This window comes from Astatotilapia calliptera, chromosome 23, assembly GCF_964374335.1.
Source record: "Astatotilapia calliptera chromosome 23, fAstCal68.1, whole genome shotgun sequence".
Lineage (NCBI taxonomy): Eukaryota > Metazoa > Chordata > Actinopteri > Cichliformes > Cichlidae > Astatotilapia > Astatotilapia calliptera.
The window spans coordinates 34,367,421-34,393,165 of record NC_137443.1 but is presented as its reverse complement, the minus strand read 5'-3'; the positions used below and the strand labels follow the sequence as shown (position 1 = coordinate 34,393,165).

General features: G+C 41.4%; 1 protein-coding gene across 4 annotated transcripts in view; it reads right to left on the bottom strand.

Moving 5' to 3' along the window:
* zranb3 (zinc finger, RAN-binding domain containing 3) overlaps positions 1-25,745 on the bottom strand; it is a 128,700-nt gene that overhangs the window by 23,638 nt on the left and 79,317 nt on the right. For all 4 annotated transcript variants that reach the window (XM_026158746.2, XM_026158745.2, XM_026158744.2 and 1 more), the window contains exons 15-17: positions 25,127-25,281; positions 10,943-11,047; positions 1,431-1,573 (exon numbers count right to left, since the gene is read on the bottom strand). In XM_026158746.2, coding sequence (XP_026014531.2) covers positions 1,431-1,573; positions 10,943-11,047; positions 25,127-25,281 — 403 coding nt within the window. The remainder of the gene's footprint in view (positions 1-1,430; positions 1,574-10,942; positions 11,048-25,126; positions 25,282-25,745) is intronic.

Genomic DNA, 25,745 nt, shown 5'->3' with positions numbered 1-25,745 from the left:
ACTTTATTAATCCCCCGGGTGGGTTCCTCCTTGGTTTTCACACAGCTGACTAAACGTCAAACAGAAAACTTATTAAACAGAAGTATGAGACAGTCGAGAATTTACACCAGTGTCTGGTTATATTTTAGATAGCAAGAAGCAGACGGCCGAGTTTATTAAACTCCACCGAGACAGCGGTGACGCTAATCAGAACTAGACCGTCCAATTTCACGCCTTTAAACTTTAAAGGCGTGTTTGTGTGTGTGTTTATACAATTGCTATTATGTTTGCACTTTATGTGTAATGTTACTGACTGCAGAGATCAGTAAGATGTGTGTATTTTTTATTTATTAGTTTTATTTATTTAATATTATTTTTTAATTGAATGACTGTCTAGTAGTTCACAGATGTCGAAAAACTGAGTGTGGTAAAGCCACTGATTTTTTTTATGTATATTTCTGCAATCTGCACATTGTACTGACTTTCATTTTAATGTTTACACCAGGGTTCCTTGTCAGCACTTTATGCTCAGATGTTTGTAAGCTAAAAATAAACTATTGTGTATGTTCAAATATACTGTTGTGATTGAAGAAGTTAAATAAAAATGTCAGTCATCAATTCATGCATCACCTCATGTCATCATAACAGAGGTCTGTCTTCCAGGAAAGAACAGTTTAAAATTAATGTAATATAGTATTGGCCATACTATATGATGTATTGCTTGTCTTTGTTTAATAATACAGAAGACAAAGACCTTAAAAAATAATCGCATATCGCATCGCAATCGCAATATTGGGGCAAAAAATCGCAATTAGATTATTTTCCATAATCGTTCAGCCCTATTGCAAAGAATTGCATTTTGTTTTTACTTATAGAGCCTCCCCGTGTTTTTATAGAACTGTGTTTGCATCTTTTTGGAACGTAGCCTAAAACCACACAAATCATGACCTGCAGACTGTATATTAGAAAAAAAAAAACCACCTAAAAAACCCGATGTAGCCAACATGAAGCAGGACGTGATGACTGAGAAACTGAGGGACACTCTTTAGGCGAAGACTTCCAGCTTTATCTTCTGCTTTGCCTCAAAAAAGGAACATAATTTTAAAGAACACCTTGTAAAAACCCAAAACTAATGAGTGAGAGCATGCACTCATTAGGCAAATGTTTACTGACAGACTTGAATACAACAGTTTTTACAATCAGAGGAGTCACATCCTGTGGGCCACTAGAAATAATCTGGGTTTAAGGTATTTCCAAACTGGCTTCACAAACTACATCCATATAACATTAGCGGTTAAAGCAGAAAAACAAACTTGTTTTTTGGGCGGTTTGGAAAAGGTTAAAACTCAATACAAACCACTTAACGTTCATTTCAGTGACTGAAAATTCACTGATTAGAAGAGAGGTTTGGTGAAAGTCAAAGCACGTCTCCTTCAAGGAAAAAATCTGACCTCTTGGTGCTCGAGTGAGGGCGCTGGGCGGCGGACAGCTGCTGCAAGCCCAGGGTAGGGCTGTGGAAGAGAAGACCGCTGCGTCGAAGCAGTTTCTGCTTCATGGCTGGCAGGCCGCTCCACTCCATAACAAAGCTCAGCACCTGCGGGGCGACACGACACCTCACTTCATATTCAATTTCAAGCCGCAACTGCAGCCGCCGGAGTCTTCATTTTCAACACAAATTGATAGTTTGGACAGTGAAACCTCTTTAAAAGCAAAACATTTTTTAGCTTTTCAATTTTGAAAATGCACTTCAGTCAAAAACAAACAATTCAAAGGAGACAGTTTTCCAGATAGCTGAACAAAACCCATTAAACCGAAAGAGGGCTGAATATTCTTCCAGCGAAGGCAGGATTCGAAGGAAATCTACCAACAATATAACAAATAGCTCACCAGACACAGAGCCTTAATGGACAATTTACCTACGTATATTACACTTGAAAGGGTTTTTTTCCCTGTCTTTGCTATGGATGATATTTACCGTCACAAAAAAGACTTGGGTCAAGATAAAAGTCTTTATATGTTATATGCAGACAGGTTTCAAGCTATCTCAGCATGAAAGCTGTCTTTGTTGATCTTTGCGCAGGTATATTTTGAAGGAATTAGTACGTACTACTCATTAAATGTTTAATGTTAAATGAAAATATTCAACAGAAACAAATGTTTGACGTCTGGATGTAAAGATGAACTCGTTAAAATAACGTTAATAAGTATATATTTTAAAATATTTATTATATAACATATGTACAACATGTATCATGACAGCTATCTATATATAATACATGTGATATTTATATAACACACTAATATCCCCCATTCTCTGCGGCCTGCTGGAGCGGGGGGGCTAGGAGGAGGAGTTGGCCGTCCGACTGCGGTCTGGAGTGTGGGGCCTCCCTGCTGCTGCGGAGTCGGGGCGGTCTGCCTCTCCCCACCGCAGGGAAAAGGGTAACACCACCTGGGTCTGGGTGCAGTTCCCCCCTCCAGGGGCAAGGGTACCTAGACCTGTTTCGTAGAGTACGCTTGGGGAGTGTGATCGTGTGTACAGCGTCTCTTTATGTCTGTCTCCACGTTGGTTGAGTGTGGAGTGAGTGCATATGAGAGCATGAGGGTGGGAATGGATGTTTGTGTCTGTGTGTGCCTGTATGTCTGAGTCTATATGTCAGGTTGGGTGTCAGGCGTCACCTCTCTGGGGACATCTCAGGCCCTCCAAGGTTTGGAGGCCTATCTCCCCCTACCACCACTTCCCCTGCCAGTGGCGGACTCCCTCAGACATCGGTGCGTTGGTGGTTCTTTGTGTCCGGGGATGGGCGTCCAGGTACACACCGGCTCACTCCTTGGCGGCCGCTTATCGGGACCTGGAGCCTGGGGCTCGCTCGGGCCACTTCGGAGGTGGGGTGCCCCCGGCCTCTCGGCCTGGGGCTCGGTCACTCAGGCACGGCTGGCTGCCGGCGGAGCTCACGGGCGCGTCACTGCAACTCCCCCTGGCTTCTGCTCCGCGGCTGCTGAGTGAGCCCTCATCTGGGACTCTCCTCAGCTCTTTCTGGGACAGTGGCGCGGCTGCCCCTCTGTTGGTCTTCCTTGGTCTCTTGTGTTCTGGGGGCCTCTGGATGTCTGGAGTTTTGATCTCCTCCATACCTGCTTCATGCCCTGGAGGACGGGGCTGTGGCCCCCCCACACCCTCTAGCAGATCATTACATGAAGGAACCTTTTAAAAAAACAAGCGCGTCCATGCTCACAGGTGTACACACGGGTGATCACACCCACAAACTACACCCTTTTTTGCTCCTACCTCAAAGCACACTGTGTTCTGTTGATCTTATGTGCTGCACAATAATGTTTAACATTTAGTATTTAGTGTCATATTCCCATATATCATTGTGATGCTGTTTATTCTATTACTCTTGTTCTCTTCTGCTTGTTTTCTTTTTTCTTTCTCAACAGGTGATCCAGGTGATTGATATATGCATTTTTTTTCTCTGCCCGTTCTGTTGGTTTTTGTTTTTTGCCCTTCTCCCCCGTCCCTCTTCTCAGCTGTTTCTCTTTCCCTCTTTCTTTCTCCCCTTCTTTCCCCCAGTCAAGTCTGTCCCGTATTCAGTAAGCGAAAAATAAAATAAACAATAAAAGGTGAATCAAATGGACCATTACGGCAAGGCTGGGATGGTCAATTTGGTAAAGTAAATCCGTTGGGCATCTTTCTTTGCCTTTAGACAACAATTCTGATGGCAAAAGAGCCAAACGGGACAGGCAAAAAAAAAAAAAAAAAAAAAAAAGAGGACTGATTGCAATTTTCTTGGATTGATTCTGATAGCCCATACAGATTTTTGCTGATTCCAGTTTCCAGAACTAGAATTGACAGCATATACAAACCAAAAAATAACTTTTTCTTCAATATTAAATTCTATTTTTATAATAAAATGAATTGTCACACTTTATATGTCCACATTTAGCTGTGTAAGGGGGGTTTAACTGCCTGATTAGGTCTGTCTAATGTGTATGCTAATGCAAATGTCTAACAACATTAGCATTAGCATTTACAACGTAAGCGTTTGCCTCTGAGTGTGCGCACAACTATCTGATAACAGCAATGAGCTATGTGACATTAACCGGCCGGTCCCTTGTCAAGTATGCTGGAAACTGCTGGCTTGTCAATTAGAGCATGTATTTAATTCAGTTTTATTTTTATTTGGCCAAATCTCAAGAAGAGTTGCCTCAAAGTGCTTTATATTGTAAAAAGACCCAACAACAATACAAAGAAAACAGAGAAAACCCCAACAATTAACAAACATCCTGTGAGCTAGCACTTTGGTGACAGTGGGAAGGAAAACCCCCTTTTAAAAGGAAGAAACTACGGATTCAAGGTCACCTGATCCAATCCTAAATATAGGCTTTAAAAAAGGACATTTTTAAGCCTAATCTTAAAAGTAGAGATAGTGTCTGTCTCTCGAATCCAAACTGGAAGCTGGTTCCACAGAAGAGGCGCCTGAAAGCTCAAGCATCTGCCTCCCATTCTACTTTGAAATACTCGAGGAACCACAGGTAAGCCAGCAGTCTGAGAGCACAGCGCTCTAATGGGGTGATGCAGTGCTATAATGTCATTAAGATCAAATGGGGCCAGATTATTCAAGACCTCGTATGTGAGGAGCATAAAAGCATCTCTGCTTTTATCAGGAACAGACAGTACCAGAGTCAGCGAGGGGCCGCCATCTACTGCGACTTATTTTGCACATATTTTCACAAAACCAGAACAACGGCATTTAAAACCACAAACGATACTAAATTATTATCGCCCATAACATCCTTGAGACTGAAGGCAAGTAGTACTCTGTCATTAGGAACTCAAATCACAGCATCAAGCCGAACGTCATGTGCCGGTAGAGCACCGAAACCCTCCTCTATAGCGAGACAGTCTTCCTCCTGACAGGAGGAAAGTAGAGATGAAGACTGTGGGTAAGCTTAGTGAAAATCTGAAATAGTAATTGTGCTGCCAGGCCATCAGAGGTTAGATGAGAGCCAAAAAGTTGAATCAGATGTCAAAAGTTGAAACTAAGGAGGAGAGTGGGATGCTCCTTCCAGCTTGCAGATTGGCCGAAGGTCAGACAGGTTAATAGGTGAGACGTGTGGGTGGAAACAGAGGGTGCTTTGATTTTCACTGTGTATCTGGACAAAGATGTATGATAATGATACTTTTATCCTTTAAGTTTTACTTTTTTCTTGGTGGTAAATGATACTCCAAAGGCTAAAAACAAAACAAAATCATTGGTCCCAGTGGTTTTTGTCTTTTTAGGAAACCTTCATATTGGTGTTTATACAAATGAGGAATTAATATGTAAAATTCTATCTAAACTGTATCATGGTTACAGCCAGGTTACTGGGACATTTGTAACACCTGTTTATTACTTTAACAGAACACATATCTAAATGTCACAGACCAGACTGACATACACAATGTGCTCTGTCCTCCTCGAGTTTCTTACTTCACTAAAACAGAAAATAGGAAAAAAAACTTATAGGTTCAAAAAATAGAACAAACATCAAAAGTTTATGTGCTTCTAGTTGCCAAAGATAAACACAAACCTCTCCACAATGAGACTTTTTCGTCTCTCACTTTGCACTACAATTTCACTCGTGTGTCACATTATAATGTTTATAAAATGCAAGTGCAGGGGCTCAAGTGGGCTGGAACTATCCGGAGCAGCGTCCTGGCGACCTTCATTATATCCAATAGGTAGACTTCCTTCGAATCAGTTAATCTTTTATGCACTGGAGCCTGGTTTCGCCTCCAGAGACATCAGGGATATACAGTGGCTTGCAAAAGTATTCGGCCCCCTTGAACTTTCCCACATTTTGTCACATTACAGCCACAAACATGAATCAATGTTATTGGAATTTCATGTGAAAGACCAACACAAAGTGGTGCACACGTGAGAAGTGGAACGAAAATCATACATGATTCCAAACATTTTTTTACAAATAAATAACTGCAAAGTGGGGTGTGCGTAATTATTCAGCCCCCTTTGGTCTGAGTGCAGTCAGTTGCCCATAGACATTGCCTGATGAGTGCTAATGACTAAATAGAGTGCACCTGTGTGTAATCTAATGTCAGTACAAATACAGCTGCTCTGTGACGGCCTCAGAGGTTGTCTAAGAGAATATTGGGAGCAACAACACCATGAAGTCCAAAGAACACACCAGACAGGTCAGGGATAAAGTTATTGAGAAATTTAAAGCAGGCTTAGGCTACAAAAAGATTTCCCAAGCCTTGAACATCCCACGGAGCACTGTTCAAGCGATCATTCAGAAATGGAAGGAGTATGGCACAACTGTGAACCTACCAAGAAAAGGCCGTCCACCTAAACTCACAGGCCGAACAAGGCTGATCAGAAATGCAGCCAAGAGGCCCATGGTGACTCTGGACGAGCTGCAGAGATCTACAGCTCAGGTGGGGGAATCTGTCCATAGGACAACTATTAGTCGTGCACTGCACAAAGTTGGCCTTTATGGAAGAGTGGCAAGAAGAAAGCCACTGTTAACAGAAAACCATTAAAAAGTCCTGTTTGCAGTTTGACACAAGCCATGTGGGGGACACAGCAAACATGTGGAAGAAGGTGCTCTGGTCAGATGAGACCAAAATGCAAAACGCTATGTGTGGCGGAAAACTAACACTGCACATCACTCTGAACACAACATCCCCACTGTCACATATGGTGGTGGCAGCATCATGCTCCGCTTCTCTTCAGCAGGGACAGGGAAGCTGGTCAGAGTTGATGGGAAGATGGATGAAGCCAAATACAGGCCAGTCTTGGAAGAAAACCTCTTGGAGTCTGCAAAAGACTTGAGACTGGGGCGGAGGTTCACCTTCCAGCAGGACAACGACCCTAAACATAAAGCCAGGCCAACAATGGAATGGTTCAAAACAAAACATATCCATGTGTTAGAATGGCCCAGTCAAAGTCCTGATCTAAATCCAATCAAGAATCTGTGGCAAGATCTGAAAACTGCTGTTCACAAACGCTGTCCATCTAATCTGACTGAGCTGGAGCTGTTTTGCAAAGAAGAATGGGCAAGAATTTCAGTCTGTAGATGTGCAAAGCTGGTAGAGACAGACCCTGAAAGACTGGCAGCTGTAACTGCAGCAAAAGGTGGTTCTAAAAAGTATTGACTCAGGGGGCTGAATAATTACGCACACCCCACTTATTTATTTATTTGTAAAAAATGTTTGGAATCATGTATGATTTTCGTTCCACTTTTCACGTGTACACCACTTTGTATTGGTCTTTCACGTGGAATTCCAATAACATTGATTCATGTTTGTGGAAGTAATGTGACAAAATGTGGGAAAGTTCAAGGGGGCTAATACTTTTGCAAGCCACTGTACTTGCTCAGTAACAGCAACAACCTCCCACACCTTCATTCAACACATGCCCTTTTTCTTCCTATCGCTATGATGCCTTCATGGTACATATGTAAATAAAGGCTTTGCCATATACAATGTCATGAAAAACTATTTTCCTTCTTCCTGATTTCTTTGTTTTTTCCCATATTTGTCACACTTACATGTTTCAGATCATCCAACAAATTTCAACAAAGACAAATTCAATTAATAGCAAGCGTTAATAGCAAGCAATAATTGGCAATAAGTTTCACTGTGGAGTTTGTGGAGCTCAATCTTTGTAAAGGCAAGTGTTTTTTAGTATGAACATCCTGTTTAAGGTTATGCCAAAGCACCTTCACTGGATTAAGTCTGGACTTTGATTAGGCCACTCCAAAACCTTCATCTCGGGGGTTTGTTTGGCCATTCAGAGGTGGAATTGTTGGTGTGTTTTGGATCATTGTCCTGCTGGAAAACTTGAGTGTGCTTGAGCTTCAGGGCACAAACTGATGGCTGGACATTTTCCTTCATAATTTTCTGGTAGAGAGCAGAATTAATGATTGCATCAATTAACAGATCAATGCACTCTCAAGGATACTTGAGGGTGCATGGGAGTTTGCCCACCTAGTCTACATCTGTTTTGTGGATTTGGAGAAGCATACGACCGTGTCCCGCGGAGTGTCCTGTGGGAGGTGCTCCGGGAGTATGGGGTGTTTGGCTCATTGCTACAGGCCATTCGATCCTTATACAACTGTTGCAAGAGCTTGGTCTGCATAGTTGGACTCATTCATGGTGGGTGATGAGCTCTGGTATGGCTGCCCTTTGTCACCGATTCTGTTTATAATTTTATGGAGATAATTTTTAGGTGTAGCCAAGTGGCGGAAGGCTTTCACCTGGTTGGTCTCAGAATCTCATTTCTGCCGGGAAAAGGGTGGAGTGCTCACTCCAGGTCAGGGACGAGCTCCTGCCATAAGTGGAAGAGTTCATGCATCTCGAGGTGTTGTTCACAAGTGAGGGGAGAAGGGAGCGGATTGGTACTGCGGCTGCAGTGATTCAGACACTGTACCGGTCTGTCATGGTGAAGAGAGAGCTGAGTGTAAAAGCTAAGCTCTCAATGCACCGATCGACCTACGTCCCTACCCTCACCTGTGGTCACGAGCTGTGGGTAGTGACCAAAAGAGCTAGACTGCAGATACAAGTGGCAGAAATGAGCTTCCTCATTTGGCTGACCTCTCCCTTAGAGATAGGGTGAGAAGTTCAGCCATCCCGGGGGGGGGGGGGGGGGGGGCTCAGAGTAGAGCCACTGCTCCTCCATGTCAAAAGGAGCCAGTTGAGGTGGTTCAGGCATGTGACAAGGATGCCTCCTGGGCGAGATGTTCCAGGCATGTCCCACTGGGAGAAGACCGCGGGATAGACCCAGGACATGCTGGAGAGATTATATCTCTTGGCTGGCCTGGGAACGCCTTGGTGTTTCCCCGGACAAGCTGTAGGAGGTGGCTGGGGAGAGGGAGGACTTGGCTTGTCTCCTTAGGCTGCTGCCCCCGCGACCCGGCCCCGGATAAGCGGAAGAAGATTGATGGATGGATGAATCAATTAACAGAAGTAGTTCACATCCTGAAGCATCTAAACAGGCCCAGACCATCACACTACCACCACCATGTTTGACCCTTGCTTTGATGTTCTTTATATGAATTTTTTGTCTCGTCAGTCCACAGATTATTTTCCCAAAAGTCTCGGGATCATCAAGATGTGTTTTGGTAACAGTGAGGTGGGCCATTTTAATCGTTTTGATCTTTTTGTTTTTCACCTTCGAACTCTTCCATGGATGCCATTTTTACCAGTCTCTTTCTTATTGTTGTTCCTTACTTTATTTTGAAGCAAACATTCTCCTTTTCCAGTTTGTTTTGGACTTTTAACAGTTTCACAACCACTTTGCAATTAGTTTAAGTGAGTGTGCAACTGTGGTAAACTGCTAGTGACCAAAGAAATAGCTAGAAAATTCTGGATGCAGCACCACATCCAGACTTATTATTATTATTGTGACTTATTACACCAATCAACTGCAAGTAATTTCCTGCGACCTCTTGCCAAACAGTTTGATAATACACGTTTTCCAGGCGACCATTTACCAGTCTCTAGGCCTGACTGACTGAAGTTGTAACTACAGAGCTCAAAGTGTGAGAACACCATCTGTTAAAACCTTCTGTTTGGCAGGGCCAGCTAATCACAAAAATGTTAATTTAAAGGGGTCTGGTAGCTATTTTGGCTTATTTCAGACAAACAATGACCTGAGCCTCGGCACCAAAGCCAACTACACTACAGGTGCAACTTCTCGCTTAATGTAAATAAGGACCGAGTAGCTTTAGTAAGAATATAAAAGCAAAGACGTTAAAACGGTTTTTGTTGAAAACTATTTGGGTTGTGTTCTCTTCACTAAACTGTATTTTAACCTCAATTAATGATTATCTTCACAGAAACATTATCCAGTTTTCATAAAATACAGATTATTCTAATACATATTCTGTAATTACTGACCATTCATCTCAAAGATGGTTTGATTCATTTGCCAGTGTTGTTGTTCTGGCTGTAGGAGTGTTTACACACCACTGCTTCCCCATCCAAGACGTTTCACATCCCGCATTAAACCGCTTGCTAAGTATTGATTGTGATGGACAATTGGAGTGTAACGGGGCATAAATGATGGGTTGGAGGATGGCTGCAACTCACGCCTCGGTTTAACAAAGCAACATAAACAACGTGACAGGCGGGGCTTCTGTCAGTAGCTGGTACCGACACGGCAGATTGCAGGATTTAATATTAGCTGGTTGGTGCTTTGGGTCGTTTGAGGCGATGATCTGTCTCCTTTAACAACCCTCATAAAACTGCACACTTTCTTTTGCCCGTCTCCTCGGCAGCCCAAACCCCCAAGCCACCCCCCCTCTTTTGTCCTATCTCCATCGTCCGCCACCTCCACTTCCTCGTCCTCCTCCCTCTCCTGCTCTCCTTCGTCAGGCCCTGCAGTAGTGAAACGTGGGCGTCCATACTCCACCTATCTGTCAGGGGCCCAATGGTGCGCTGCTGCTCTTCCTGCTCATGATCAGAGGTGTCATTAGTTTCACATGCCAGTGACACACACACATCCATTAGGTTTAATAACCTCCGTACTGCCTCATGTCTCATCTTCACTGGGTCAGTGGAATTGAAGCGATAGCTCCACTGGTGAGATATGAAACTAAATTATCTTAGTCTAAAATTAAGGTCATCCTTAACGCAGCCTATGGGCACACTAAGTGAAAAACTTTTAGCTCTACACTCTAGCATATGCAGACTTTTCCATCATCTTAAATTCTTCTCATGGCTACATTTTTTTGTCTTTGCAATCAATCACAAGAAGCAAACAGTGGCACATCTTATAACCTAGAAGTCAACTTTAGTGTAATTTGCCTCTAAAGTGTTTTAACAGTAACGACAAATTAAGTAGGTACATCTCCCTGGTGTGAATGCCCCAGTCCACGTACACACCCACACACATTCATGAATATCAAAGCGCACGCAAGAGACGCGCACATATCCAGACTCAGCCCGGCGGGAAGGGCAGACCTGTATTCGATTTTCCCTGCGCCGGCTGAAGGCCTCGGGCAGGTCATCCCAGTTGGTTAGCTTGATGTCCAATGGGATGAAACTCAAGTTCAGCGAAGCTCCGTCCTGAAAGATGAGGAGACAGAGACGAAGGAGACAGCCTGAAGCAAAGTTACCACCATCAAGTAAAGTATTGTAAAGTTGTAACTAATATTATTTCTAAACATCTTTAGCCTGACTTATAGTTTGTTACTCCACATTTGCCCTTCATCATCTAATATGAAGTCTTTGGAGGCAGCCATGCAATCTGTAGCTTTTGAAACATTTTAATTCCAGTTCAGTATAAAGTGCCAATTCAACACAGTCATCTCAAAGAGCTTCATATTTACACGGTAAATATTGAGGAAGAACAACAACCTCTGACAGAACCTGGCTCATGGAGGGGCAGCCTTCTGCATGACTGGCTGACTCCCTATACCTGTGTACCTGGATTTTCTCTAACCCCAGTTAGACGAGCCGTTAGTAAAGGGTAAGGATGGATGGAAAGAGACCTCAAACCAAACCAAAACAAACACAAGAAACCTCAATAATTTAAAATGGCCAGCAGAGGGCAACTCTTCTGGTTGCTGTAAGGTGTCCAGCAGTATAGAGGGGAAAATGGCCTTAGGTTCCACTGACCTGTGATCAGTGAACACTTTTCTGACAAGCTTATGTGCTCAGATGCTACTTTCAAGTCATACTGAATAGAACAGGAAGCTTATTTTGAAAATGCTAGATATAGCGTGAAATGGAGGCAGATGATTTGCTGTGGCAACCCCTAAAGAAGAAGAGGAGTACTGATCAGGCTGACAGCTCATTGGCTAACAGCTTATCAGTCTCAGGTTGTTAGCTAATGAGCCTGCTTTGTCCCTCGGTCACATCTAGTTTCAAAACACTAAGATCGCTACGACACAAAGGGGACTTCACTAAACAATAAGTGCTCAATTATTGCCATCGTTTATATGCAGTTTATGATGCTGACCAAGTTTCCTTGATGAAATGAGTTGCAGATCATAACGCGCAACTATATAGTTTTATTCACATACATATATATTTTATATACTATCTCTAAATTGCGTGTAAACACAGCCAAAGATACAAAATAATTCTGCTGAATTAGAAACTGTGCGCCTTCATGGTTATATGAGTTTTAAATAACTATATGACTATATTTATAAATGTACATTTTTATGTAAATTATATGCATTTATGTGTACTTATGTCAGTTCCTCACAACTGAGTCCACTAAATGAAAGCCATGAGACACAGCTGAATAAACACAGTCAGAAATACAGTAATAAGCTAAAAACATCTTAATTAAACTACGATCGACGTTACCAAGCTTCACATGTCATTAAGCCTTCCATTATAGTTTTAAACCTGCCAGGGAATCATTTGTGTATGACTGCCAACAGTAATAAGGATTACAGCTATGTTACAGATCAGCAACCATTCCCAAACACAGGCACAAGTATTGTTTTACAGCAGCCATATAAAGATTCATTCAACTAATATAAACTGATCTGAGAAACATGAATAATTGCATATATATAAAGTAATGGTAAAAACAGCTTAGCTATATGAGTAAAATTATAACAGCTTTAATACCTTGGTAAGTATTTTATATATTAAAATAGTTAAAATGAATTCACTAAACTCCCCCAAAAGCTGAGAAGAATGGGTAAATGGTAAAACCCAGAGCTCAATAAAAATGCCTCAACACTGGACCTCTAACCCTAACAAAATTACATGAATATTCATTTTTTGGCAAGATTCAATTCAATTCAATTCAACTTTATTTATGCAGCGCCAAATGACAACAACAGTCGTTTCAAGGAACTTTATATTTTAAGGTAGACCATACAATAATACATAAAGAGTCATATGACCCCCTATGAGCAAGCACTTTGGTGACAGTGGGAAGGAAAAACTCCCTTTTAACAGGAAGAAACCTCTGGCAGAACCAGGCTCAGGGAGGGGCGGGGCCATCTGCTGCGACCGGTTGGAGTGAGAGAAGGAAGACGGGATAAAGACATGCTGTGAAAGAGAGACAGAGGTTAATAACAAGTATGATTGTTATGGATGAAGAGTACTTCATCCATGTGAGGTATCTGTTGTGTTATACCAGATAAAAAACTGAGAACCACTGAAGTAGATCATTACTTAGTCTTTGTATAAAAGGTAATGGATGCTTCATAAACATGTATAGTTATAGCCTATATTTTCCTTTGACAAATGCACTTGAAATTTGAATTTAACATTCAAATTTGAATTTTTTTTTCTCTGAGATACACATTTCCACCTGGATAGATTTCAAAGCAGAAGAATATTTAAACAATTCACAAGAAGCACAGAAACAGTAAGATCAGTTTTCTAGTTCCAACAGGGACTAAAATCTTAGGTAGAAAGTGGTTTCAAAGCAACAACTGCTCACAGATGCCTCAAAACTTTTTCTTCCTACACCTGTGAGACGAGAAGTCTAACGGGATTTATATACTGTAGAGCTGTATTAGATATTTCTTTCTTTCGTACAGATTGATATGAATATTAATTCTGGATTAATTATCTGATATTTTCGTCATTTTTTCTGGATGTCAAATTATGAATAAATCACAGCGAGATGCAATAAAACTACCTTGAGGTTGTTTTAAAGGTGTTTTAGGCACACACACAATCACAAATCCACAATTTACTTGAAAATATTATAAATGATATTAAATAATAGCTTTATTAAGGTCCCAAATTCTATGCACAGTAAAAAAAATTTCAGTTTTGCTCAGGTACAGCACCACAATGGATTCAAATGAAATAATCAAGTTGTGGCAGAAATGTAGACTTTCAGCTTCATGGAAAAATGTTCCATGATTGTTAATAGATTTACAGCCACACAGAAATATTAGCAGTAGCAGAAACTTTAGCAGTGTCCAAATCAATCTGAAGTATTTGGTGCATTCCTCCCCAGTTTTGGAACATTTTTTCCTTTGGATCTTCTACAAGATCAACTTGTAGAAGATCCAAAGCATGCCACATCATCTGTGAAACATGGCAGAAGCAGTGTGATCCACGAGCATGTTCGGCTGCCAATGGAATAGAAGTTTACTGAGGATGTGAACGCTGATAGAAGTAGCAGGAGGAATGCTGAAGAGTAAACGGCTTTACTCTGCTGAGATTTAGCCAAATGCTGAAAAACTTGTGGGACAGTGATTCATAGCACAGATGGCTGAACAGCAGCAAGACCCACAAACGAGCAACAACTGATGGCGCTGCAGTGAAAGCCTGGCAGAGCATCTTAAGGTAGAAAAATCAGCATTTGAAGATGTCCGTGGTTACTGACTGTATAAGACTGCATCCGAGTATTCGAAGAATTCTTATGTTTAAAACTGCATTAAAATCGGTGGAGTTCTTTGCTTTTTGTGGAGCACTTTACAGAACATCAAACAACAGCTAGGTTGGAAAATGAGCACTTTCAAGTCTGAAGTCGTTGTCTGCTGGAAAGGGGTGGACCCCTACTCCAGGTTGGAGATAAGTTGCTGTCTCAAGTGGAAAAGCTCAAGCATCTCAGGGTCATTTTCATACGCAGGAGGAGTGGAGCAGGAGGAAAACAGATGAACCTGTGCAGCTCCTGCGGTGGTACAAGTAATTAACTGGCTTGATATGGTAAACAGAACTCTGATTGTGAAGGTAAAGCCGTCAATTTACAAGTCAATCTCTGTTCCTACCCTCACCTCTGAGCTTCCTCATGAGGTGGGCGTCTGAGCTCATTTGTAGGGCGAGGATGAGGTCCTTAGCCATTAGGGAGTACAAAGCTGCTGCGCCACTGCATCAAAAGCTTAGGTGGTCTGCGAATCTAACTAGGATGCGTCTCCTGGACACTTCCCAGGTAAGGTTTTGGAAATGTCCAACCAGCAGGAGCTCATGAGGAGGAAAAAGAGAGAGCTGGACCTGAATAATTTAAATAAAAAGGATGGATGTACTGACATACGCAGGCAAAATACCTCAAATTATGTCACTGTCCAAATACTTATGGATCTGCAAAGAAGAAAAAAATCTGTAGTTTTGGCTAAGATACCCTCACTCCCACTCACAAGGCACAGAGAGAGAGACCCATAAAAACTATCAGAGGGTCTGTGAAGCAATAAATAGTGCTCGAACACGCAGTGACACCACTACACTGCGCACAGGCCCTTCATGCTTGGACGTTTCTGAGTGGCTCCTCGTGTTTTCCCTTCCAAGCAGTTGGTGAGACGTGGGATTCTGCCGCTGACTCACTGGTGTAACCGAAGCAAACAGAGATACAACCGTTCGCCGAGCGTGCATTGGAGCGAATCACGAGGCAGCGCCGTTGTTTCACTCGCCCGATGAGGAGAAATGTCAGGACAATACTGTGGTTATATAACTTCAAGCTAAGGAGGAGGGATACATCGCAAAGAACCTTGCCGACGCTATCAAATAAATGTTAACTATGTGTCAGAGAAGGTGGGCGTCTCTGTGTGAACTTTCTTTTTTCTCATTAGCTACAACAGAATAATTTCTTGTAATGCCGTGCATTTCTCTTTTAGATAGCAGACATTAATGAGAGCCATAGTCAAATGCTTGTCCTGCACTGTATCCTCCCAGTTCTTACAATCAGTTCTCTTCTCTCTGGGTGCTGGACACCTGGGCTGAGAATACTGCAATGTCTATGCTTAATGAAGTTTAGAGGAGAGGAAACAGTGTATCGATTTAGCTTAAAGCACCGCTTTTCATGTGGAGACTCTCTTGCAAGGATGACGTAAAAAGCTTGTGGATTACAACGCTCTGTTATCAGGAGACATGGGAAGTAAGTAAAGTTAAATGAGATCAGTGTCCTCTCCTCTCAGAAGAGCCACAGAGCTGTTTGGATCAAGACAAGCGGCCTGTAAAAGTGGCCTGTAATTACATAAACTAACTCCAGACAGCAAGGAGGATGAAAAACTAATACTAGTGAGTTTTTGAAGGGTTCAGGAGAGTAGCTGTCCACTGGCCATGCCTGCTTATCATAATGCTACTCCAAACACAGCGGTGACCTCATTTAAAAGGTTTAAGTTAAATGTTTCCAATGAAAGTGCACAGTGAGGGTCAATAAGTGAGGTACAGGTACCAGGTCCCATCGTATGCCCAACTACAGGTAATTCATATGTTGCTGTATCATTTGAATTATTTGATATCAGAAAGTTTTGATCCCAAGCTTAATCTCCAGACTGAAAACTTCATTTTTAGTCATCTGCTCTGAAGCATTAGGACTCAGCGAGCGTGAGGGCTGTAATTAATGCTGACATTTTAAACTTAGCTTGAAAGTTTGCAGCCCATGAACAGCGCTAATAAAAAGCTTTACAGGGTTCAAACTACAACTGAATAGTTCTTTAGGACTTGGGCTTATTATAAACCAAGGGACACGGCACTGAAGCCTGTTGAAGAGACAGGCTTGGATCTGAAAGCAGTATAATAACAGTATCAATACGTAAATGTTAACAAGTGGACTGCAGGGTGCTAGTTAACTTGCAAGACCCCTGTTAACTATTATAATTTTAGCAATTTGTTTACTGCGGTTTCTCAAACAATTCTGCCATGACGTATTTCAGAAGCTGAAAAAAGGCCAAAATACCTGGATGTGTTGCTCTCACCTATAAAACTCTCAGAGACTCTTAGTGAAATAGCCATGAATTAAACGCTCTTTAATCCTCACAGAGCCATAGAGCAACAGTACAACTATCTACTTCTTCTGTACAACTCCCGTGCGGAAAATAAAAAGTAACTGCAGGACCTAAACTGTCTGTAATTAGAAACCGAATATACAGTTTTGCAGCGTTCACATGCAATTAGTTTCATTGTGTGCTGTAGCTCATTCTGCACCAAAACTTTAGGGATTGTCTGCAGAGCAATCAGATTTTTAATTATCAACTTACAGAACTTGAATTTAGTTTCATTTAAATTCTGTAATCTGGCCACACTTTCTTTCTTTATTGGTTGCCATGGTAATTCCTGTGGTAACCAAGGAGCTCATTAGTGATCTTGCTTGTTTTATCCACCTTTATTCTAACATATGTTTGAAGATCCTGTTTCTCTTGTGACAGCATGCATGCATGCATTAGTAACAAAAATAATGAGCATTATGAAGAGGATAAAAAACCAGGAATAAACCCATAAGAATATACCTCACTGTAATTATAGGTAATCATACCGCAGCGGCTTGGAAGCATCTGCATAATCACTGTAAAAAATAACCACAATAAAGAACATTTACCAGGTTATTACTGCTTCATTAGCACTAACTACTGCCAATTTGAAGACTGACAAGCCACTTACCCTCAGAGTTAACTTCAATCAAACAACATCGACTGTACCAAACAAGAAAGAGGCTGATGGGCGGATTCAGGTAAAAGCCACAATCTGGTTTCAGCTCTCAGAGCCACGTCAGGCATGAAGATGATGGTCGGAGAGGACAGGCAGGAGGCAGGAGAAAGGATAAAGCCTAAAGGTTAATACCTGCCGGCAGCCGGCACATGGATTTGGAGATACAAATCAACATTAGGAAGTTTTTTTTTCCTCTTGCGCTGTACTCGCAGTGCAAAGACGCCCATGTGTTTATTTGGATTATGGTAAAATAAATATCATGGAGAGTCAGGGGAATGGTGGAGCGAGTTGTGCTGTAACAGCATGAAGCAGGATTAGAGCCCCGCTAGATGTGACTGAAAAGAGGCACACTATGCTTCCCACTAACAAGCTCATGAGGAAAGCAACTGAAAATATTGGTTTCATTCAAACATAAGATATTATTATTATTATTATTATTATTATTATTATTATTATATAAATAAAAGAAGTATGTTTATTTTCAGGTTGAATAAAATGATGATCAGCCAAAACATTAAAACCACTGACAGTTGCTTTTAATGGTCATCTCTTTGCAAAGCCATATGCTGCTGAGAAGCCCTTGGTCCTGGTGGTATTTACAATACTTGGACATACTTTAACATGTACCACCCACCTAAACAATGCTGCAGAAGAAGCACATCCCCCTATGACAATGCACCCTGTCACACCGCAAAGAATGCTCAGGAACGCCCCAGGCATTAACCCGGCTCCTAAACTCAAAATTCCACATGATGTCCTCAAACAAAGACAGTCCACTGCACCCCACTTTATATTCCACAGAAACCAAATGATCCACATCCAGCGTGCCTCCAGCACTATTTATTTAAGTGTATGTATAATTTGTACTCCTGATTATAGGACATCTGAAATATATTTAAACCTATGCATCCAATTCTTAAGTCAATAAAGATGTTTGCTGTCCAATCATTCTACCACTAAAAAGGACTGCTCAAAGAAATCACGAAAGCCCAAAATGACCATGAAATTCATACTAATGAGGAGTGGATGTAAATTTCTGACCACAGTTTTACATACGTATACACACACATACCAAATACAGGGGTTAGCTTTCATGAGTGACTAAATCTGACAGACAGATTAATGCCCATTACTTGAAATAATTAATGTTTTAGCCAAGCATTGCTACCAGTGATAGCATGGAGAAACCTGCTCAGTAATATAAAAATAATGTGAGGCAATCGTGGTGCAGACTATTTCATGCCAATCAGACGGTGTAATCTGTGACTTTTTTCAGTTTCAAGTAAAGAAATGGGAAAGAAAATTGATACTTTGTTACTATTTTACATGGTAACAAAGTATCTCAGGATTGATTCTGTTATGTGAAGACAAAGAAAAAACATCCCTTGAATTAGGAGACTTTTTATGCTTTTTTAATGCAAGATCACTTGAGCAATAAGCTCCTTTGAAGCAAACTATAAACAAATGTGGGGTGGCTCAAGACATTGGTTTATTGTGGATATTAGCAGTGTTAGCATCAACTCTGTTCACTATCAGCTTTACAAATGTGCTAAAATAACTGACTTTGTTTTATTTATCAGCTAGGATCATGTATTGTGACCATGCATACTCATTTTTTACTTTTTTTGAAATATCGTGTCAAGAAGAACCCAAAAAACTGTTTTTTAGGTGTGGCCATTCTGAGTCCATGGGTAAATGGTCTTAGCTCCTCTGACCTGTGCCTTAAGTTCATGACTTCAGTTTCTAGTTTCAAGTCTTATTAATCAAAATGTGTAGTTTATAAAATGAAACTCTTCTTTAGTGTCCAGATGGATGATAAAGATGTTTTGGCTTCATAACAGGCTGCTAGTATACGAGAGTACAGTATCTCTCTGTTTACAGTCACTCCTGATGTTTGGTTCCAAAAAGCTAAGATGACGACAGTGAAAACGGGAAACAGAAAACCTTTAGGCGACGTCATTGTAGGTACGTTCATCACTTATACACAGTCTCTGGTGTTCGCTCATCAGGCTCACGTTGCACTGGCTTCTAAAAATATGGTTGCATCCAGTTTCAATAACCAAGGGTCTATCATTAACACACAGCTTATGGTTAATTGACTCATTTTTCTCTTCAAAGTCTTTGTTCTGCACTTCTCTGCTGTCACTAAAACTCCACATGCACATCCAAAAGCCTGATGAACGTATAGGTACTGAAGTCTTTCCAGATATTCTAAGAATAAAACAGTCATCGATGTGTGCAGGTCCTGACAAATGTGGATTGCTATACTGCTCCATTATTCAGTGGCCTGTCACATGTAACAACAGCGCAAGAAAAGTCTGAGAAATCACAACATGCCAAAGTAATTGTAGTCCAACATATGGCGTTTCTGAACTATCCTCAGGTTCTTCACCACACTTATCAGCTCTTCCTGGTCTTGACAGGAGTCAAAGAACCCACCCACCAAAGAGTAGGGCCAGTGAACCCTTGAATAAAACAACTGTTTGCTGTGTAGTAAATGGATATAAAATTACTAATACTCTCAATATTTCTCATTCAAGCCTCTGTGACAAATCTTCCTCTGATTGTGCCTCGAGTAGCCCCTGTGTGAATACTTTGCCTTGTCCAGGATTATCCCAATGTGACAGCTTTCCAGCCAGAATTCCTCCACTTTATCATTTAAACGACAGCGGGAGACATTTATCTCCTCAGCTTATCGTCTCAGCCACGCGTACATGACACTTGTCTATTGCTGTCAGGTTAAGATTCCACTGGTGATTCAGTTCAGCGTCTTGCTCTTCTTTATGTAAAACCCTCTTGTCTCTTATCTGAGTCAGTGGGGAAGGAACTTGATCCCTCATGAATGAAGCAAAAGGGCGTTAAGTATCACAACGTGATCAATACAAAGGTCTGTTGGCAAGTGGCACTCGAGGGGAGTGCCAAGAATGCACAGGAGTGTAATCAGAGCCATACTGCAGTTAAACTTGCTTGTATTAGTCTGCTGGTGGAAGGACGCGCCACAAGCTTCAATAGTGGAAGGCGCTAAAAGAACATTTGGCTTGAATACTGAACAAAACACCTGAACTCTTCAAATAAAAGTGCCTCATGGGTTACTATTAGGCCATTTATATTAGTGCTGATTCTCCTGAACGATAGCCGTCGCCACTCAGACAGAACCTCTGCATCAGCACTGAAGAAGCAGTCAAAACCAGATGGGAAGAAATAAGAAAGTGTCATCTCGGCCCGTTATCGCAGTTCATTTCAAATATAACGTGTTACCGGTGACTGTTATTTTGGCTGCTGCACGTGTATTTGTAAAAGTTTCCCTCTGTCAATCATAGAAACATGATTTACTCAGATTTCTAGCAGGCAGGTTCCAGCAAAATATGTTTATAGTGCTGTGAAAAAGTATATAAAGTACTTCCTCCCTGATTTCAATTCAATTCAATTTTATTTATATAGCGCCAAATCACAACAAAAGTCGCCTCAAGGCGATTTCTTAGATTTTTGCATAATTGTTTCACTAAAAATTAAAATTCGAGAAAAATTATCCGAGTAAATGCAAAATGTAGTTTTTAAATGATGAAAAAGCTATCCAAACCTATGTGCCACCTAAACCTCATAAATGGCTGTGCCAGGACAAAAGTCCAGATAAATTAGGATTTTATCAGGATCAAAGCTGTGAGTGCAGTGCCAAAAATCCGGCAGTGTCCTCTAGCGCTTCCTGGACACCTACTATGTGAGGTTTATCAGGCATAAAATCTTCAGTGTCCTACAGAAGAGCTGGAGGGGGTAGCTGGAGAGAAAGAGGTCTGGGCATATCTGATTAGACTGCTGCTCCTGTGACCCAGATAAGTGGCAGAAATTGGATAGATGGAAGCTATCATGACATTGAACTGACTCAGTGATAACAGTAACATTTAAAACCCACATTACTGGTCATACTAAGGCCTCCAGTCACACAGACCAGTCAGAGACTACATAGAAAAATGATTGGTCGGCGAAGATGCTGTCATTAAATGAAATTGTTGAAAGAAGGTGTTACATCGAAAACCTCCTTGTGGTTGTTTTGGTTGCTATCAGATTGCTGCAATTGCCTGTATTTTGTATGGAAGACTCCAACTTCAACTTGTCTCCACACTTGCCAACTACTCGCTAAGACACGCGCTAACACTGTGAAGAATTTGATGCAAACCAGAAGCAGAGAATATGTTTCAAAATGTTTAACTTGAATCTTGAAGAGCAGTCTCTGCACCCTTATTCAAGTTTCACAACTACTTAACGAGTTTTTGCAGACAAATCTGTGTCTTCCATGCAAACTATAAGCGATTGCAGCAACCTGCTAGCAACTACGCAAACCCAAAGAGGTTTCTGGTGATGTTTGTTTTCCAAAACTTCCAACCAGCTGGGGAATATAGATTTTTCCCTAGCGACCAGTGGTTGCCAGGGTTTTACTGACCAGTCTCTACACCTGCATGACTGAGCCATAAGTAATACTAGTACTAATACGAATGCAAACTTTTTGTTGGCCCAGCCAAAAAAACCCAGATGCCATATACAGGGTTATTTTGGTATGTCAAGTTCAATATTTAAAACTGTTCGGCTGCCTCCTTCAGTTTTTACTTTAGGAATAACCTTTTGTGCACCAAATATATTAAATAAAATCCTTAGACGACCGCTTTACTGGCTGCTGACAAATACAGGAGAAGTGTAGATAAAAGAGGAAACGTTAGAAGGCGGCTTGGAAACTGGTGGCACCTTATTAAATCATATTGGCAATACGCTGGTAAATCCTAAACCTTTAATTTGTATTGAACGGAGGGATATGAATGGATTTAAAAAGCTTTTCTTTCACCTTTTACTCCACAGCAAAGGAGCCTGGTCCACAGAGGCGGCGAAGGTTGCTGCTTTACTATTTTTGAGAGGCAAAAGGAAGATCAATACAAGAGTAATTGGCTGAAATAAACCCTTAACAAATCTCAGCATTATTAATAAAATATTTTTTTCTTATGTCTTTGGAAGAAATCCATTACTGAAATTGACTTGAATGCTTCAGCAGTAATGCACACACAGCACAGAGGAGGGGAAAAGGCAGCATGTGATGGAGTTAGTGTGGAGCCAGCACGACGGCCTTTGTTACTCGTTTTGGAAAATTTGGGGAGAATCATGCTGGGATCGTTTCTCCAGCATTCCCTTTGGAGCAGAAAATAGTCAGTTTCAAATATATTTGCACCACTGGACATACTGTATGTGGTTTAGGTCTGGGTAGCACAACCAAGAGGCAGGACACAGGACGTCCAGTCACTAGTGGTGAAGCACAGATATTACTTTTTACCAGTTTTTACTAGCAGTTAGCTTGTTAAAGTGTTGTAATGCTAAGAGAAGAATTGAAAATGCAGCAAAGGTTAATAAAGGTGCATATCAAGCATCATGTAGCTTTCATTATAGCCTGTTTTTTCCTGTTCGTTAAAAGCTCGTTAAAACTGCCTTTTATGTTGTTTCTACACTAATTAACTGCACCTGTTTTAATCGCAACTACTTTTTTTCTTCTTAAACTTTGACCAGAACAGCTGGTTACACTGATAACGCTGCAGATTAAATGATTAAAAACGATTATTTGCAGCTCAAACCTGAGCAGATCTTGAACATGGAATCAGGTAAATTTCACTAGAACATGAGGATATAAAAGAAAACATTAAGTGGACATCACACCTTTATGTGTACTTTTTTGGCTTTTTAGCTATTTTTTTGTTGCAAGAATTGAAATGGAGGATATTACACCACACGTCTGACTTTCACTTAGAGTAAGAGGAGCTGCCGTCTCCTCACATTTAATGCAGCACAAGAAAAAGAAGCATTTTTTAAAAGCTTTGTCTTATAGAAATATAAGACAAAGTGTTATAAGAGTATTTATCAGCCAACAAGTACTGCGCAGGGGAGGAACGCAGCTGAAAATCATGATGTGGGTTATTAAGCTACTAACTAAACTACCCAAACTGTTGTGCACGCAAAAAACAAAAACATAACAAAAACATAACGTGGTACTTTGCCTGTTATTTGTACTTTTGTTTGTGGCAGGAAAATATTTTTATTTTCTGCTGCAATTTAGTTAGCCAGTCACAGCCTGTCACCGTCACAACACGACAATGTGTTGTATTTGAAAATTCAAGTTGAATTCACTTATGTCCATGACAGATCCAGGGAAAATCCTGTCCCAGTATGAAAAGGCTCATGAAATAATAGAAGCTGGCAAAAAAATGTTTGAAAAAGAGTTATAATTAAACTCTTAGCTACAACTCTTCCACAGTTCACACAGAGCTGTGCAATATCACAAGTCAACTGTCAAGTAACTTGCTTTTTTAATACTTGAAACTTATGGATTTACTGCAAAACATCGAGAAATGTCTGTCAGAATACAGGTATTAATTAAGTCAGTGTTAGAATAATGTCTTATGATCTTGTTCAGAATCACCAAAACAAATGAACCAGCTGCTCACAGGCAGCTGTGGGTCAGATAGTAACTCGCTTGGGTTCTTCTTCTTTGGGGTTGTGTGTGTTAGGGTCACCATAGTGGATCATCTGCCTCCACCCTGCCCTCACATCTCCTTCAGTCACACCAACTTTCTGCATGCCCTCCTTCCCTGCATCCATGCATATCAGGCCGCTCTCTTCTTTTACCCTTCATCTTCAGTCCCTTTGTTTGGTGTCCCTATTCTCACCTTTACACTCCTTCCATTACTTTTATAGCTGCCTCCGAACATGCCTTCCTGTACTCCAGCAGCAGTTTGGACTGGCACCGTGTTGGAACACAGCACAGGTGGGAGTCATTGTTAAACTTGGCAAGATCCTGTTGTTCAGCAACAACAGTGATTGTCTTCTTCCTCTGTTTGGCCACCACTACTATGTCCAATTGGTTAGGCATCACCAGTTTGACCTTCTGACTCTGGAAGTCCCACAGGACCACCCTAGGGGGCACAGATCTTCCTGTATCCTATGCCCGCTACTTGGCTATGATGCTCCATGTACTGTGTGCCCTGCCTGCCAGCGTCTTGCACCCTTCTGTAATGTGCTGAATTATTTCCGGAGCATCTCTGCACAAACTGCACCTTGGGTTTTGCCGTAGTGTAGTATATCTTGTGCTTGGAGCTTTTTCCTGCACTGCCATGATCTGTGCATCTGTGCAGTCCAGCTTTGTCCAGCCATTTTCAATATCTGGATGAATCCTGCACTCCACCTGAGCTCTGAGAATTATCCAGATAACTGATGCCCCAACCTCCAATGAAATCCCCTTCAGTTTCTAAGAGAAGAATTTGCCCTCATATCAGAACAAGCCAAATCTCCTTCTGCTCCATCCCATGGACCTGAATTGCCATGGTGTTTCACCCAGTGAAACCACTTGACCCCTTACTGGCAGCCCTCTTGGTAGATTCCCTTTGCCATCACGGGTTCATAAGCAAACAGTTAGTACATCAACTGCTGAATTTCCACCACTGTTTTTTTTTTTTGCCGTTGTGCTATCACACCAATTTGTTTCTGGCCCTTAGAGAACCTAAAATAAAAGACAAGGTGTGCAGCACAGAGTGGCAGAAAACACAAAACGACTGAATCTCACTGTGAGTTAAACACTGACTTGCATTTAAGCTCAGAGTAATTCTTTGGCACAGATGGACAATATAGGCAGGTGCAACGTTTCCTGTAATGGCACAACCTTGAGAGGAACAAGAATTATTGTGAAAACACACACAAATTCTCTGGTTCCCTTATGAGCTCAGTCTATGATCAAATATGCACAATCAAACAGACAGGCGGCGGTACCTTGGAGTAAAGATATATTCGGTCTGTGTACCGGCTGGCGCAGAACTGCAGGCCTGGGTAGAAGGGATGGGCGTTGTTGGCGTCCTCGCCACCATTGCCTCCATCATCATCATTAGCATCAGCCGCAGAAGACAAACACGGCAGAGCTCCGCAGTCTGCAGGGAGAGAGGAATAGGCTGACTAATATCTCACTGAGCATATATTATTGACTCATTATTGGTTTTCACTGCTTTATTGGTACTCTGTTTGCTCCTCTGGTGATGCAATGAGTAGAAGAGACATTAAACTCCCGCAGCTTTTAAGATTTATTATACTGAGCACAATATTGGGAAGATGTGGCATTTGTAGCAGATCATTCAAATATGTATGCATATACACTAGATGCATGGAAAAACACCCATATATTGATGCTTATTGCTTTCAAACACTTGATTAAGAATCTGAAATGAAAATGTTGAAGCAATTATCTCTGACATTTTCATATAAATGGGAATCAAAGTCAACATTCTTGCTATCAGCAGTTGATATAAGAGCAAACAAACGTGGCGGTTTAAACACTCTGCTTTACTCTAAAAGTAGACCCAACAGATTATTGAAAGAACAGAGGAATTTTGCATCA